This window comes from Monoraphidium neglectum (assembly GCF_000611645.1).
Source record: "Monoraphidium neglectum strain SAG 48.87 unplaced genomic scaffold scaffold01330, whole genome shotgun sequence".
NCBI classification, from domain to species: Eukaryota; Viridiplantae; Chlorophyta; class Chlorophyceae; order Sphaeropleales; family Selenastraceae; genus Monoraphidium; species Monoraphidium neglectum.
Window position 1 is genome coordinate 1 of NW_014012298.1, and position 13955 is coordinate 13955.

General features: G+C 66.4%; 4 protein-coding genes across 4 annotated transcripts; all 4 read right to left on the reverse strand.

Annotated features, from left to right (window-relative positions):
- Positions 1-215: 215 nt before the first annotated feature.
- On the reverse strand, positions 216-3793 carry MNEG_7495 (Alternative oxidase 4, chloroplastic/chromoplastic; the record flags this gene model as incomplete). Its single annotated transcript, XM_014044029.1, has 10 exons — positions 216-283; positions 480-567; positions 857-939; positions 1263-1332; positions 1489-1572; positions 1924-2010; positions 2252-2404; positions 2735-2836; positions 3261-3435; positions 3738-3793. The coding sequence occupies 10 exons, from the start codon at positions 3791-3793 to the stop codon at positions 216-218; spliced, it is 966 nt and encodes a 321-aa protein (XP_013899483.1).
- A 972-nt stretch (positions 3794-4765) lies between these two features.
- Positions 4766-6756, reverse strand: MNEG_7496 (hypothetical protein; the record flags this gene model as incomplete). Its single annotated transcript, XM_014044030.1, has 4 exons — positions 4766-5345; positions 5600-5879; positions 6154-6238; positions 6742-6756. 4 exons carry the CDS (start codon positions 6754-6756, stop codon positions 4766-4768), a joined length of 960 nt encoding a protein of 319 aa, XP_013899484.1.
- A 587-nt stretch (positions 6757-7343) lies between these two features.
- MNEG_7497 (WD repeat-containing protein 20) lies at positions 7344-10648 on the reverse strand (the record flags this gene model as incomplete). The annotated part of the gene is made up of 7 exons (XM_014044031.1): positions 7344-7491; positions 7684-8172; positions 8446-8714; positions 9016-9351; positions 9499-9689; positions 10030-10150; positions 10436-10648. 7 exons carry the CDS (start codon positions 10646-10648, stop codon positions 7344-7346), a joined length of 1767 nt encoding a protein of 588 aa, XP_013899485.1.
- Positions 10649-11522: 874 nt separating this feature from the next.
- On the reverse strand, positions 11523-13561 carry MNEG_7498 (hypothetical protein; the record flags this gene model as incomplete). Its single annotated transcript, XM_014044032.1, has 8 exons — positions 11523-11660; positions 11857-11960; positions 12133-12316; positions 12485-12593; positions 12764-12834; positions 12995-13080; positions 13238-13402; positions 13537-13561. 8 exons carry the CDS (start codon positions 13559-13561, stop codon positions 11523-11525), a joined length of 882 nt encoding a protein of 293 aa, XP_013899486.1.
- Between the last annotated feature and the right edge of the window lie 394 nt (positions 13562-13955).

The window sequence follows — 13955 nt, forward strand, 5'->3', positions numbered from 1 at the left end:
CCGCGCGCCTGTGCGTAGGTGTCTACCGCGTGCCACTCCACCAGCTCGCAGAACTGGTAGGCGTTCTTGGGGGCCAGCATGTAGAAGCCTGGGGGGGGGGGGCGAGCAGGGGGATCAGGTGAGTGTGGGAGGTGTCGAGGGGGTGGAGGTGGGAGGGGGGCCGGCTGGTTGGGCCATGTCGCGCAGCCTTCCAAAAGGGGAAAGCGGAGCTGGGGTCAGCAAACCAGGATTGGCGACGGAGCGCCGCGGCGCCCCAGCGCCCCCGCCAACCAGACGCCTTCGGCTGCGCCGCAGCGCGCGGGTGCCGGCGCCCTGCGCCGCGTCGCGCTCATAATTCAGCGGCAAGACACAGACCCAAGGGGGCCCTGGTGGGCATTCGCCCTCTGCACGCGCCCCGTGCAGAGCGCCGCATGCAGGGCGCCCCATGCAGGGCGCAGCATGCAGGGCGCCCCATGCGTGCGTGCTGTGCAGCGCCTCACCCGTGCAGACCCAGTAGTAGGCCAGAGCAGCGTGCTCCGCCACGAAGCGGTCAAACCACAGCAGGTCGCCGCCAAGAGACTCCATGATCTGGGGGAGTGGGGGGGCCGCCAATCGATATTGTGTGCGCGTGTGTATGCCAACCTACACGTCAACGCACATATACACAAACACACACATGTACATACACGACCATGTACATGTACTGATACATGTGTAACAAGGGATGTGTCAGGATGTCGAAAGCCACGGGTGCTCAAGGGTGGCGAGGCCGATGTGCGCATGCAGGCCGTGCACGCAGAGCGCCGCTGGCATGCCCCGCCCCTGCCGGTGGTGCGCGGGCGGCGACGGATGACGTCACGATGACGTCACCCCGTACCTGCAGGTGGTGCAGCTCGTTCCACTCCTCAGCAAAGTGCACCTTGCGCAGCTCAGCGCCCGCGCGCCAGAAGCCCAGGGACTCTGCGGCGCCGGCCGGGGCGACGGGGTGTGAGAAGGGGGGTTGTGGAGGTGGATGGGGCGGGAGATGGCAGGGCAAAGGACGGCAGGGTAATTTAGGTAGAGGAACACGGCGGGCGCGGCCAGATGAGAGGGACGGTGGGCGGCTTGGGGGCTCCTATGAAGATCACAAGCCCCAGTCCGACAGACACATGATGCGTGAACAGGATTGCAGCTTATAAGGGCACGCATGCATATGCCACACACACACACACACACACACACACACACACACACACACACACACACATTCCTCCACACAACGAGCAGCCCTCACGGCCTCCCACCATAAAAGTGCAGCAGGCTGATGGCGCTGAAGTAGGGGATGCGGGCCACAGTCTCCAGCACCCAGAAGCGCTGCAGCACAGGAAATGACATCACAATGCAACAATTCGGGTCAAGAAAGCACAGGGACTACACCGCGGGGCCAGGGCCTGCGCGCATGTTGGCTGGCTGGCAGTGTATCACGGGGACAAACTTGCGGGCCGAAGGCCCTCGGCGATTCGGCCGCACCTGGATGGGCCTGTTTGCAAAGAGCAGGTCCAGCACGACGCACAGCCCCCAGAAGGGGGCCTTGATCCACCAGGGGGCGGGGACCTGCCGGGGTGGCAAACGTGGGGCCAGGCCAGTTTAATGTGGTGGGACGGAAGGGGGGTAAGGCTGGCGCTCATGGGGGGCTCGCGCCCTGCGCAGGGTGCTGAGCCTGCCGCGCCCTGCCCTTGCCGCCGTGCCCTGCTGTAAAAATCAAGCGGGTGCCACAGCACGTTCAAGGGCCAGGTCGGCCGCCGTCGGCTGGGGACACAAACTGCTGACAGTCACACACACACACACACACACACACACACACACTCACGCACGCACAGAGGCACACATCCGCACACAAACACAAACATGCGTGCACCCACACACTCACATATGCACGCCTGCATGCTTTTGTGTGACGCTCACCACCCCCACTCCGCGGGCCTTGCGCTCCTCCTCCCTGGCCCACACCGTGGCGTCATCCAACTTCAGCTGCGCAAGGTTGGCGCGAATCTGGGGGTTGAGGGGGGATGGTCGCAGAGGGGCAGGGCGGGCGAGTGGCGTGGGGAAAGGGGGGAGGTGCAGCAGCTGGCCGCACGAGGTGTGCGGGTTCCTCGGCATCAGCAGAGGCGGCGAGACGCAAGCATGACTGCCTGCCGCGGCCCGGCCGCACGCCGCCGGCCCGCTAAAACCAACTGCCGCTTCCTCGGGTGACACACGCGCACACGCACGGGGACGCGCGCGCGCCGCGCACCTCCTTGCACTCCTCGGACATCCCTCCGTCTGCCCCTGCCATCGCCGCGTCCACCTGGGGCCGCTCCAGCTTTGGCAGCAGCCTGTTGCCCTCCAGCCACGAGTCCAGCGACCCCAGGCCCCGCACCACAGCGCCGCCCGCGCTGCTCAGGACCTGCCGGCGGCCAATGGGTTGGTGGTAGGTTCTGAGGCACCACCCGCACACGCAGTGCAAGTTGGCAGGGGACGGGGCATTGCAGGCAAGAGCGCGCCCGCGCCGCGCCGCACCGGGGTGCTAGAGGGCACGTGGCAAGCCGACACAACGGGCCCGCGCACACACCGGCCCCAGCGCGTGCTTGCTCACATGTGCTGCGTCGACCAACGCCCTCTGCGCGGCCCTGTGCCCGTCCAGGCCCCCTTTGTGAACACAACACACACGCACACGCGCACACACAGACACACATACACACACACGTGTGAGTGTGTGCATGCGTCCAATGCCCACCTTTGCAAGGGGCCCCGTGGATGCAGAGAGCATGGGGTCGTACTCGTTGAACCTGAAGGAGCTGCGGAGGGCTGACAGCTCGTGCTTGAAGTTCGCAGTGGCCTGAGACAGGATCAGGCGTGACAAGGTGGGGGCCGGGCGCGGGGGGCGATGAGCCACAGGCCTAGCAAGCCAAGGGATGGCCAAAGGCCGAGTGTCGGCTGACGCGGTCTGAGTGATCAGACGAGGGGGAACGGGTGGCGGCGGGGAACAGAAGGGCGGCAGGGGTGGCGCAGCGGCTTGGGGGAGGAAGGGCGCCGCCCGCTGCCCCGCGCGCAGCGGGGCCCCCGCGTGCCGGCTCGAGAGGGATCGGCCGCCAACACTCGCTGGAGAGGCTGCAGCGCACAGATTCACCGCATGCTCCAGCAAACCCACCATGCCATCACCTGACTGAGCTTTGTACTCACCCCTCCCCCATCCTCGCATGCACGCAGATGCAAGCCGTCCCCTTACTACTCATGATGCATCGCCTGTGAGCCGCGCCCACCATGTCTAGGATGCCGCCGGGCACCTCCCCGTATCGGTCCTGGTACAGCCGCCCCGCGCCCGCGCGGAAGCCGTAGTCGCAGCACATGCAGCGGATGAGGTTGCCCTCCCGGTCGACGAAGAGCTTGCATGTGTCGCTCGGGTCCGACAGGTCGCCAGCAAAGGGCGGCTCGGCGCTGCAGGCGGTCGGCGGCGGGGACAGGTGGGGGAAGCCGGTCGGCGGTGTGGCGGGCGCGGGTGCGGCAGGTGGGGTGCCAGGTAGGGTTGCCGCGCAGGGCGCGCGCGCATGCAGCGGCCGCGCGGCGATGCGGGGGCTTCACCTGGGGATGCGCTCCGGGGCGGCAACCCTCAGCGGCCGGACTGCCGCCGCGCCGCGGCGCCGCCTGCATGGGGTGCGTGTCGTGTTTGGTTGTGTGAGCGCGGGCATGTGCCGGCGCGCGGCCACGAAGCTCCCGGATGCCATCAAGGTGGTACTCACCGCACAGAAACGGACGGCCTAGCCACCCTTGAACCATTGAAAGCGGCGGACTGCATGGCTCCAGATAGAATCTCGTCGTTCGACCGATCTCGCTGCTGTCGCTGGGCACCGGAAAACGACCCTTCAGACAGTCCGAGATGTAAGTAAGGCGCCTGTAAACGTACCGCGATAAGTGGGGGATTGAGAGGCAAGGGAGGGGTTGTTGCCGCCAGGTTGCCGCCCACTTCACCACTCGTCACCTCCTGCGCATGAGACAGCCCAGCCGACTGGTTTTCATGCTGGCCACCACTTGCGCATCCCAAGCTGCCTGTCCGGGCTCCGATCCAAGCCTTCAACTCATTCAGTTACACATATTTGCCGAGTGGCAGCTAAGGTCCCGCAAAAAGGCACCAGCTGGCCCGCGGGGGCGGCAGTTGGGTGCTGAGTGCAAGAAGGCCCCGCGTGGGAAACGCGGAGCAGCAGCAACCAAGTGGCTGCAGACCTCATGACCATTACGGAGCGTGGTGAGCGTTGAGCGACAAACGGTCATGGGTTGCCAGCAGCCCCCGGGCGGCTGCGTGAGCCAGGAATTTCCTGGCGTGAACCCCAGTACACCAGTTAGGAGGCAAAGCGCTAACCAGTCAACAGGCCGTGTGCAGGGGCTCCCATCGCACGCTACGATGACACAGCGCAGCGTGCACGGTGAGGGCGGGGAAGGCGCATGCTGCGCCGCCAGGCCGAGCACCTGGGAGAGGTTCTCTCTCTCTCTCTTTCAAATGGGATTTGAAATCTTCGCAATCGAGGCGGGAAAACGGGATGAGATAAGGATACAGAGCTCTGAGCAGGACGCCAACCGTCCATAGCCGATACCAACTATACTGTACAATAGAGACCAACCATTGGCAGAGCATGCGCACAAACACGCGCGCGTGTGCAAGCTGCGGCGTGGCGGTAGCTGCCAGCGGGCTGCTGGCCGGCAGGCCCGGGCAAGCGTGGAGGCGCAAAATAGGCAGGGCGTCCAACGCGGGCGCCGCGCCTGCGCGCGCCCCCTACTCGGCCCCCGGCGGCGCCGGCGGCGGCATCATGGGCAGCGAGTCGACCGGCTGCACGCTGTCGACCATCCAGCAGCCGGAGAACGGGCCGCCCTCGCCCTGCCGCGACAGCACCCACAGATACGTCAGCCCTGGCTTGGGCGCCGCCGCGCCGCCGCCGCCGCGCCTGCCCCTGCTGGCAGCGCGTTCTGCAGCCTCCTGCCGCATGCGCGCGCCAAGCGCGCCGCCGGGGTGCACACGCACAAGCTCCATGTACACCGCCGGCGACGGCTGCATGCGCTGCAGCGTCTCCGAGCCCTCGTGGCCCAGCAGCGGCGCGTAGGCCGGCGACTGCAGCAGGCGCGCAAACTGCTGGACGGGCCCCGTCGCCTCCTTGTTGGCGGGGCTTGCGTGGGCGAAGACGCCCACGTACGAGTGCTCCCGCAGCGCCGCGAGCTGCGCCTGCAGGACCAGCTCGGGCGCGTGCGACGGGGAGGGGTGCGCCGGCAGCGGCGCGGCGTCGCCGCCGGCGGCGTCGCTCTCGCCGCGGACGGAGCGGAGCATCCACCGCTTGCGCACCAGCGGGGGCCCGCGGTACCTGTCCAGTGGGAGAGGGGCCGGTATTTATGTGACATTTTGAGCAGGCCTAAGCAGCACCGGTCAACCGATGAGAAGCCAGGTTGCAATGAGCTGGGAGCAGCGAATAACATCAGGACGCGCCACGCTTCACAGCCTTGAGCGCCGTGGTTACCATCGGCTGACACACCGTGTAGCCGGTGTGCCAGCCACACAGCCGCCTGTTCGGCCAGGCTCTAGAGCCGGAGCCCACTAACAGCTGGCCAGCCCGCTCACTGGTTCTCGAGGCACTCCTGTTGCAGCATCTCGAACGACAGCACCGCCTCCTCCCCGCTCTCCGCCACCACCGCGCAGCGCTGCAGGTAGCGGTCGTGCGACACGCGGACCGCCGACAGCAGCTTGAGGCTGCGCGGGACGCCGTGCGCGAGGTGGCGGATCGCGAACGAGTCGAGGTAGAGGTGGGGCGCCGCGTTGGCCTGCAGGACGTCGGTGAAGCGCAGCCACGCGGGGTCGCCGCCGCCGGCGCAGCGGCGCATCTCGATGACCCGGTCAATGACTGAGGGGGGCGGCAGGTTTGTGAAAAAAGAGGGCGAGGGCGGCGAGGGCGGCGAGGGCGGCGTCAGCGTTGGGGCAGGGCTCGCACGCCGGTCAGCAGGTGTCTGAGCGGTTGCGTCCTTGCGGCTGCCGCCCTGGCTGCTGTGGCAACTGCTTATGAAGTTTGCAGCTGCAGCCACAGCGCAGGCGTCGCAGCGGGGAGTTCCCAGCTGGCAGCGATGGGCTGTGGCAAATGCAGACCGGCGGGACCGGCCACCTGTGCCTCCCTGCCTCACCCTCGTCAGGCACGAATTCCAGCAATGAGTCGAGGTCGCCGGCCTCGATGTGGCCGATGCAGGTGGCCAGGGCGGCGGCGGGGTCCTACAGGCGCATGTGCATGTTGAGCGGGAAGGCCTCAGTGCAAAAGCAGCCGCCATGTGCAGCCAGCAATGCGTGGCGACGCACCGGGCGGCGCTTGAACCGGCTGGCGGCCTGGCCGTTTTGCAAGCGGGGTCCAATCACATGTGTGCGTGGCTTTACTGCTAGTGCATAGGCGCGTTGGTGGTTGCGGTGAGGCTGGACCCAGCCTGCGCAAAAGCACATGATCCATCACATGCCTGCAGTTCCTGCTGGTGCGCTGAACCACCCCGTGCTACGCAAGGGCCAGGCCCCCTCGCGCGCCACGGACGGATGCGCACCTCGCCAGCATCCTGTTTGCCCGCCGCTGACCACTCAGAGTACTCGGGTGACGAGCGCGCCGGTGTCAGGCGGGCGCCGCGCGCGGCTGGTCTCTGCCGAGCGAGGTGTGCACAATGCAGCCGTGCAGCACAGCCGCTTGCGCGCCTCGCTGCCGCCGTCGCTGCCGCACTGCGGCTGCCTGAGACGAAGACGAAAGCCATCCTGGCGCACAGCTTAGTGTATACGCGCGCAGGAAAGGCCCTTGGAGCCCTGAACGTGAGGTGCCGCGACGGAGTGCGTCAGGGCCGGCAAATATGCCGTACCCTCGTGTGGACCAAGTCTAATGCTATGTAGAGCGCAACTAATCAACGTTCCTGCTCACACGTGAGGGTTGCCTAGAGGCCCCGCTGGCGGAGCGGAACCGAGCCCGACCGTGTGAACGCAAACCGAGCAACGTGCTCTTTCTTTTGACGTTTGATCGGACAGCGAGCGAAGCAGCTTGAGGGTCAACGTGGAAGCTTTGCAGGCTGGGCTGGGGCGTGCGAAAGCCACCCATCCATGTGCATCACATGTGACCCATGTGCCGACAAGCCAAGGCTGGCCGTCCTCCACATGGCCTGCTCCTGCTGCAGCACCCCTTCATACTGCCGGGCCTCCCTTAACTGTCTGCCTCCCTTAACCGCCTGCCCCTGCCGATACATGCACTGTGAATGCCTGGACGGCAATCCAGCCTGGATGGGGGTTACCCTGCCATACCGACGACAGCGCCCGCGCGCCGCGCGCTGCCGCTGCATGCCCTTGTTGCGCCTCAGCCCGTCTGCATCGGCGCCGGGTCCGCGGCGTCGATCTGCGCCTGCGTCGCGGGGCGCGCCCAGCACTTGAGCTGGCCGCCGTAGCAGGCGGTGAAGATGGCCTCGTCCGTGAAGAGCACGTCCGACAGCGGCTCGCAGTGCAGCCTGCGCGTGGAAGCCGTTGTTTGGCATGATCAGCGCAGTATCTTCGGGATGCGAGGGCGGTCTGTTTATGCATGCCGTGGCATGCGCTTACAGAGCGCATAGCTCAAATGCATTTGCGGGGGGGTCTGCTGGCACGGCCCAAGGTACCCCAAGAGGGCAGTATTTCAGGTGCCTAGCGCCTGGGGTGCCCACTTGTGCTGCATGATGGGAGGAATGATGGTCATCTCTGACCGCGGGACCGACGGGCAGATCGGGTTGGGCGGCACCAACAGCCCGTTGCCGGCCCCGTGGTGGCCGCCGGGATGCTTGCCCAGCAGCGCCAGCAGGTTTGCGCTGCCGTGCCGCGCCATAGACGCGCCCCCGCCGCCGCCGTCGGGCGTGCCCGGCCGCGGCTGCTGGAGTTGCTGCTGCTGCTGCTGCTGCTGGTGGTGCTGATGGTGAAAGTGTGACCCGTGGTGCGGGGGCTGCGGCGACGGCGATGGCGACGGCGACGGCGACGGCGATGGCGGCGGCAGCGGCGGATGGTGGTGGTTGCCCCCGCTGCAGCTGGAGGCAGCCGGCGGCGGCGACGGCGCCGCGCCTGCGCCTGGGGCGGCAGCCGTGTCGGCCTGCGAGAGCGCTGCCAAGTTTGCGCCGCTGCTGACCTTTGGGATGGGCACGTGCGAGGAGCTCGCGACGCGCCTTACAAAGAGGCAGCGACGAGGGGCGCAGCGGTGGGGTCGTGTCAGATGTGTTGCAGTGCAGAGGCTTTGTGAGCGGCTGCCGTCCGCCCCGCCGGACGGCCTCGGCTGGCCCGTGGCCGCGTCTGCCTGGCCGCCTGCCAATGCTGCCGCCGCGGCTCGCGGGCCCGACGGCTACCCGCGCGCCCGCCCAGCCCTTGATCTGCCCCCCTGCGCAGCGCCCCTGCTCGGCGGCCCCCATCGGCGCCCCTCACACCCTTCCCCCTTGTCTCACTTGATGCCCGTCTGCCCCGTCTGCTGGTTGACCGCAGCCGGGTCCTCCTCCAGCACCAGGTCCCACAGGCACAGCGCCGTGTCCTGCCCCGCGCTGCCCAACCGGTACGTCCGCTCCACCAGCGCCGGCCCCGCGCCGCCCGCGCTGGACGCGCCGCCGCCGCTGAGGCCGGCTGCGGCGGAGGCGGCCTCCTTGCCCTCGGTGCAGGCCCAGGGGTCGAACGCGACGCGGCCCACGAAGCTGCCGTGGCCTTCGCCAAACGCAACCACCTGGGGCGCGGCGGGAAAGGGGCGCAGCAAGGGGCGAGCGATGGGGCGCCGGCGGGCTCCACAATCAGGCGCAGTGCACAAAGCAGCCGTGGTGTGCCGACGCCCACCCACTCGTGGCAATCGGCCAGGCGCCCCGGCTGCATGCGAGCCGTCGCCACGTCAGCCTTGTACGCACAAGAATGAAATTGCCAACCGCACACGACCGCGCGATGTGTGAGGGAAGCATCATGCGTGCATCAACCTCGCAAGCGCAGTTCATCGGCACGCACGCGCGTGCGCGCCCCACCCTCGCCCCGCCCACCTGTTTGTCGGGCACGCTGTACATCGCCACCAGGTCGTCCTCGCCCCCGGACGCCACGAACCGCCCATCGGGCGACCAGCAGACGCACAGCGCCGCCCCGTAATACGAGCGGTACCCCGCCACGCACTGCCCGCTCGGCCAGTCCAGCAGCCGCACGGACCCGTCGCGGCAGGCAGCTGCCAGGCGGTTGCCGTCCGGATTGAAGGCAACGTCGTTTACGCCGCCGCAGCCGGGGACGGCGACGGTCTGGCAGGGGTTGTGGGCGCTCTGGCGCGATGACGTCAGCGACGACATCGAGAGAAGCTTCCCGGAGCCCTCGCCCAGCATGACGGCGCTCTTGTGGGGTGGCGTCGGGGGAGGACGCGTACGGGCGGTGTGGGGCCAGGAGACCACGGGCGCAACGGGGTTGCGACTGCAGTCGTACGTACCCCAAGCCGGCCTGATATAAATGGATTATGGGCAACCGCCCCGGCCTCGCCTCACCTTTTTGTAAACCAGGATGTTGCCGCTCGAGTGCGCCACCAAGAACTGCGCGCCGCCCGACCGCGGCACCCAGGCGACTGCGCAGCAGCGGCTGCCGTCGTGCACGCCGCTCTCGTTGAGCGTCGCGGCTATCACCGGTTTGCTCGAGCCCGCCGCCTGCTGCAGCTGCGCACGCAGAGACATGAGGTGCACTGCGCGGCGCGTGGCGAATCGTGGCAGGCCAGGCCAGGGCAACTTGGTCAGGCGGGCCGGCTGGCGCACCGCAATGGCAGCTGACTCCGCAGGCAGCTGCCAGCTGCCAATGCGCAGCCGCCCCCGCCAAGAGCGTCCACCTCAATCAGCGGCCGCTGCTCCCACTGGGCACTCGCCGCCCCGCGGTCGCGCCGCCCTGCCACCGGTGCCCCTACCCCTAGCAGCCCGTCGTGCGACCAAGGCCCTGCAGCTGCTCCGAAGCCCCGCATCCCTCCAAACCCCCCAGCCGTGCCGCCGGCCCCGCTGCCGGGGACCACACCGCAGGCGCAACCCGCGCACCCTCGCCGTTGGCGATGCCAACCAGCAGGTCGTGGCCGTCCCGGGACTCCATAAACGCGTGCACGCGTGGGTAGCCGTCGCGTATCGAGGTCGGGTTGAAAACGAGGGACCGCAGCGGATCCTGCGTGCGGAGCCAGCGCATGCGCGCGCACAAGGACAGCAGCGGAGGAGGTTGGTGGCGGCGGCCGGCGTGCGGCAAAGGCGACGAGCCCCAGGTTTGTCTGAGAGGACCCTGGCCGCCTGTGCAGCGGGGGTGCTGAGTGCGCGTCGGCCGCACGGCGCGCCGACGGCCGCTGCAGTTTGCCGGGGTGGGCAGGTGACAGCCGCGTGGGGGCAGCGCCCACCGCCTGCACGCTCGCGACAGAGCGCTTCATGCTATTGATGCTGCCGAGCCCGGCCGTCTCACCTTCTCCGTGCCGTCATAGGGGCAGATGTGCAGCTGCTCCCCCACGTTGAAGACCATGTACTGCCCGCCCTCCGCGCCCCCTCTGAGCGCCGCGACCGTCAACCGCGTCGCGCGCCCGTTGGCAAAGGGCACCAGCCCTGCCGTGCGCTCCGACCACAGCAAGTAGCGCCCCTCGCTGGTCTTGAAGTGCGTCTTCGTCGGCGGCTTGTCCATGGCTGCTGCGGTGGCGGCGCCGGGCGCGGCGCCAGCTCGAGCCCTGTTGGCGCGAGGATGTGCGCCGGCCGTGCGCCGGGCTGCGCCTGTGGCTGGTGAGTGGCACTGCTGAGCAGCCACGTGCTGGATTCAACAAGCTGCCATTGCTGCAGCTGCCCCCAGAATGGCTCTCTTCCGGTTAGTGCAGCCCTTGGTCTCCGACCAACCCACGATGGCTAGGGCGCGTCTGTATCTGAGACGGGTTAGACAATCGTGTAGATCTCTTTCATCGATGGCAGGCTGTCTTGATCATGTGCTGTGTTAGATCACGGTACCGTGCTAGAAGAAGCACACGCTAGATGTCTGTGACAAGATATACGATCGCTTGCGATGCTTTTAGATGGTGTCCAGGCGTGGATCTTGTTACTGTGCACCAGCGCTGAGTGACAGCTCTGATGCCGGGCGTCACCAGGCCTCGCCCAGGCGGCGCTGGCTCCCATGGAGCTTAGATGCCGCGCACAAATGGGGGTGCCATGGCAGTCATCAAGAAGTCACCAAAACATGGTAAGCTGGATAGTCTATCATGTACCATGGGCAGCCACAATTCAGCTCTAGCGTAGTGATGTCACTGCAAAGGTAGGTTGAATGCAACCACGCACTACTACTGATATGCGTGCGGCACCATGTACCGAGTGCAGTGCAGCAAGAGGAGGCCGTGGGAAACCCATTGTGTCAGCGAACAAGCATTCGTTTGCAAGGAAGTGACAGTGACACCATTACGAGTGGAGAAGGAGCACTGACATCAAGAATGGCCGCCCCGTCCCGAAGGAGTGCAGCTGCTGCGCTGGTTGATCCGTCCTTGCAAAGAGCCAGCTGGCACACAAGCCGCCCTCCTTTACTTCTTCTTGGGAGCTGCAAAGAAGCTGCTGATCTTGCGCGTGCCCTCCGCCTGCTTCGCCAGCCGCACCGCCTTGGCCTCGGCGCGCCCCTCCTCCATCTTGCGCCGCGCGGCCTCCTTCGGGTCGAGCGCCACCTGCACAACCGGCACCAGCAGGGTGAGGCGCATCACGTGGTTTTGGGCCTCAGCAGCTGCTGGCGGTCTCGTGCAACCAGCGACTGCGCATCACGTGGTAGCCGAAGCATGACCACCAACCTTGCTTGCTCTCGACCTGCGTGAGCGTGAAGTTCCACACACATCACAAATAAAAGTGCACGCGTTCAACCCACACCTTGCGCGCCTTGTCCTTGGGCGCCGACGCGTCTTCAAATGGCTGCCCTGGCGCCGTTGATGGCGTGGGAGCCTGCCGCACGGCTGGCGTGGCGCTGCTTGTGCCTGCACGGCAGGGCGGCGCCAGGGTTGCGCGAAACAATGGTGATTGCACAGCTAGCCATGAAATTTGGCCGCAGGCGGCCTCAGTTTAAGCGGCGCCTGATGCCGAATCAGGCCCCGTCAAACAAGTATCCCTAAGCAACACACGTACACAAGCAAACGGCGCCCATCGCACCTGCGGGCTGCAGCTGGCATGCCTCTGCCAGCTGCGCCAGCCGCGGCGGCGACAGGTACTCCCCCATGAAGCCCAGCGCGTACGCGCGCGCGCCGTCGCCCTGCAGGCCAGCCACGCTGCCGGGCGCCGCCTCCCGCAGGCCAGCGAGCGTCTGGTCCAACTTGCAGCGCAGCCACGCGGCGACCTGGCGTGTTCGCGGCACAGGGGCGCAAGCATGATGGACCTCTGGCAAGGCGACACCTGGCGCGACCAGCAACAAAGCTACTCCACGCCAGCTCTGCCATCGGTGTGTGGCCACGTAACCAGCGGAGGAGGCCCAGAGCGGCCTGCCTGTGCAAACAGGTCAACTCACCCTGGCCTCAGTCAGTCGGTAGTAGCAGTCCTCGCCGCTGCCCTTGACGTCGCAGATCAGAGGCAGCGACCTGGCCGCCAGCGTCCCCAGGGCAGCGGCGCCCGGCCAGCTGCGTGCGAACACAGGAGCGGAGAGCATGAGCAACAGCCGGCGTGAGCTGCGCGCCATACATGCGAAACCGCCTTGCTCTTGGCCTGGATGATTACACTTGTGTGCGCGACACCCGCACTGCTGCGGTCTATCCGCACTCAACGCGCCGCTGGGTGGTGGTGCACCCACCTGTCCAAGCACAGCAGGCTGGAGGCCTCCTGGAACATTGAGGATGGGCCGCCGCCACTACCTCCACAGGCCTGCAATTGATGCAGCGCGATAAAATAGTGGACTCCTGCCCTGCCGCATGCATGCAGTCAGGTGCATCCATGGTTGTGCAGTCACATCTGAAGGTCCCGCGCCCTGGCTTGGTTGCAATGTGCGAGAGCGCTCGCCCTGCTGATGCAGCCAGCAGCGCACCTGCTGCTCCTGTTGCTTCCGCTTGTCCAGCAGCGCCAGCAGCACGTATGCCGGGTCGATGGGGCTGCAAAGGAAGCAGCTGCCATCTGCACAGCAGCAGGCGGTTCTTAAAACGCGGCGCATGGTGGCCTTGCCCCAAACACGTTTGAATGGCGCCTTGCTCACCTGCAAGCAACCTGTCGCCAACTAACCACGCGCCGTACTCTGACCGTACACGGTTTACTTCTAGCAGCCCGCCAGCACCTGGAAGCAGCACGAACTGCTGTGCCGCGCCAGTCGCGGGGCACGGCAGCTGCAGCAGCACAACTCGGTGCGCCGCACAGTCGCCACCCGGCGTGCTGCATTCAGCCGTGGGCTGCTGCTGATGCTGCTGATCACTTTCTTGAGATGGCTGCGGCGGTGCCAGGCCTGAGTGGAGGCAACAGGGAATGCGTACACGATAGCAGTGCCGGCGACAGCAGCAGCGCGCACGGTTTTGAACGCGACGCCCATCTTGGGACCTATCCCTCTCACTGCTGCTAACCCAATCATTGCAAACTGACCTTTGCCTATCAAGATCTTTGACATTGTGCCTGAAAAGGCTCTGCAACCGCTTCAAGCAAGACTCCCGCGCAATGAGATCGTCTTGCTGAAGCTCGGAAATTGCAATGTCTTGAAGAGGCGTAATACGCTGGAATATATATTGCCCTTCTGCTGTTGGAGACACTGCCTGCGTGCGTTTGCCGCTCGCAAATGTGCCTCCCTCACAACGTCACAAGCCCTCGTTGGCCTTGTCAGCATTGTCAGCACCGATAACCAAGCCAGTTGTCTTGCTTGCATTTATGTGACGATTGTCGCAATTGTGATTAGCAGCACTGTGATCCCACAGAGCCACCACCCACCCATCCCCCCGGCGTCGACCAGCCCTGTGCCTCGTGTGGCGATCCTTTTATTACAGACAGTGGTAGTTGTACAGCTGGCC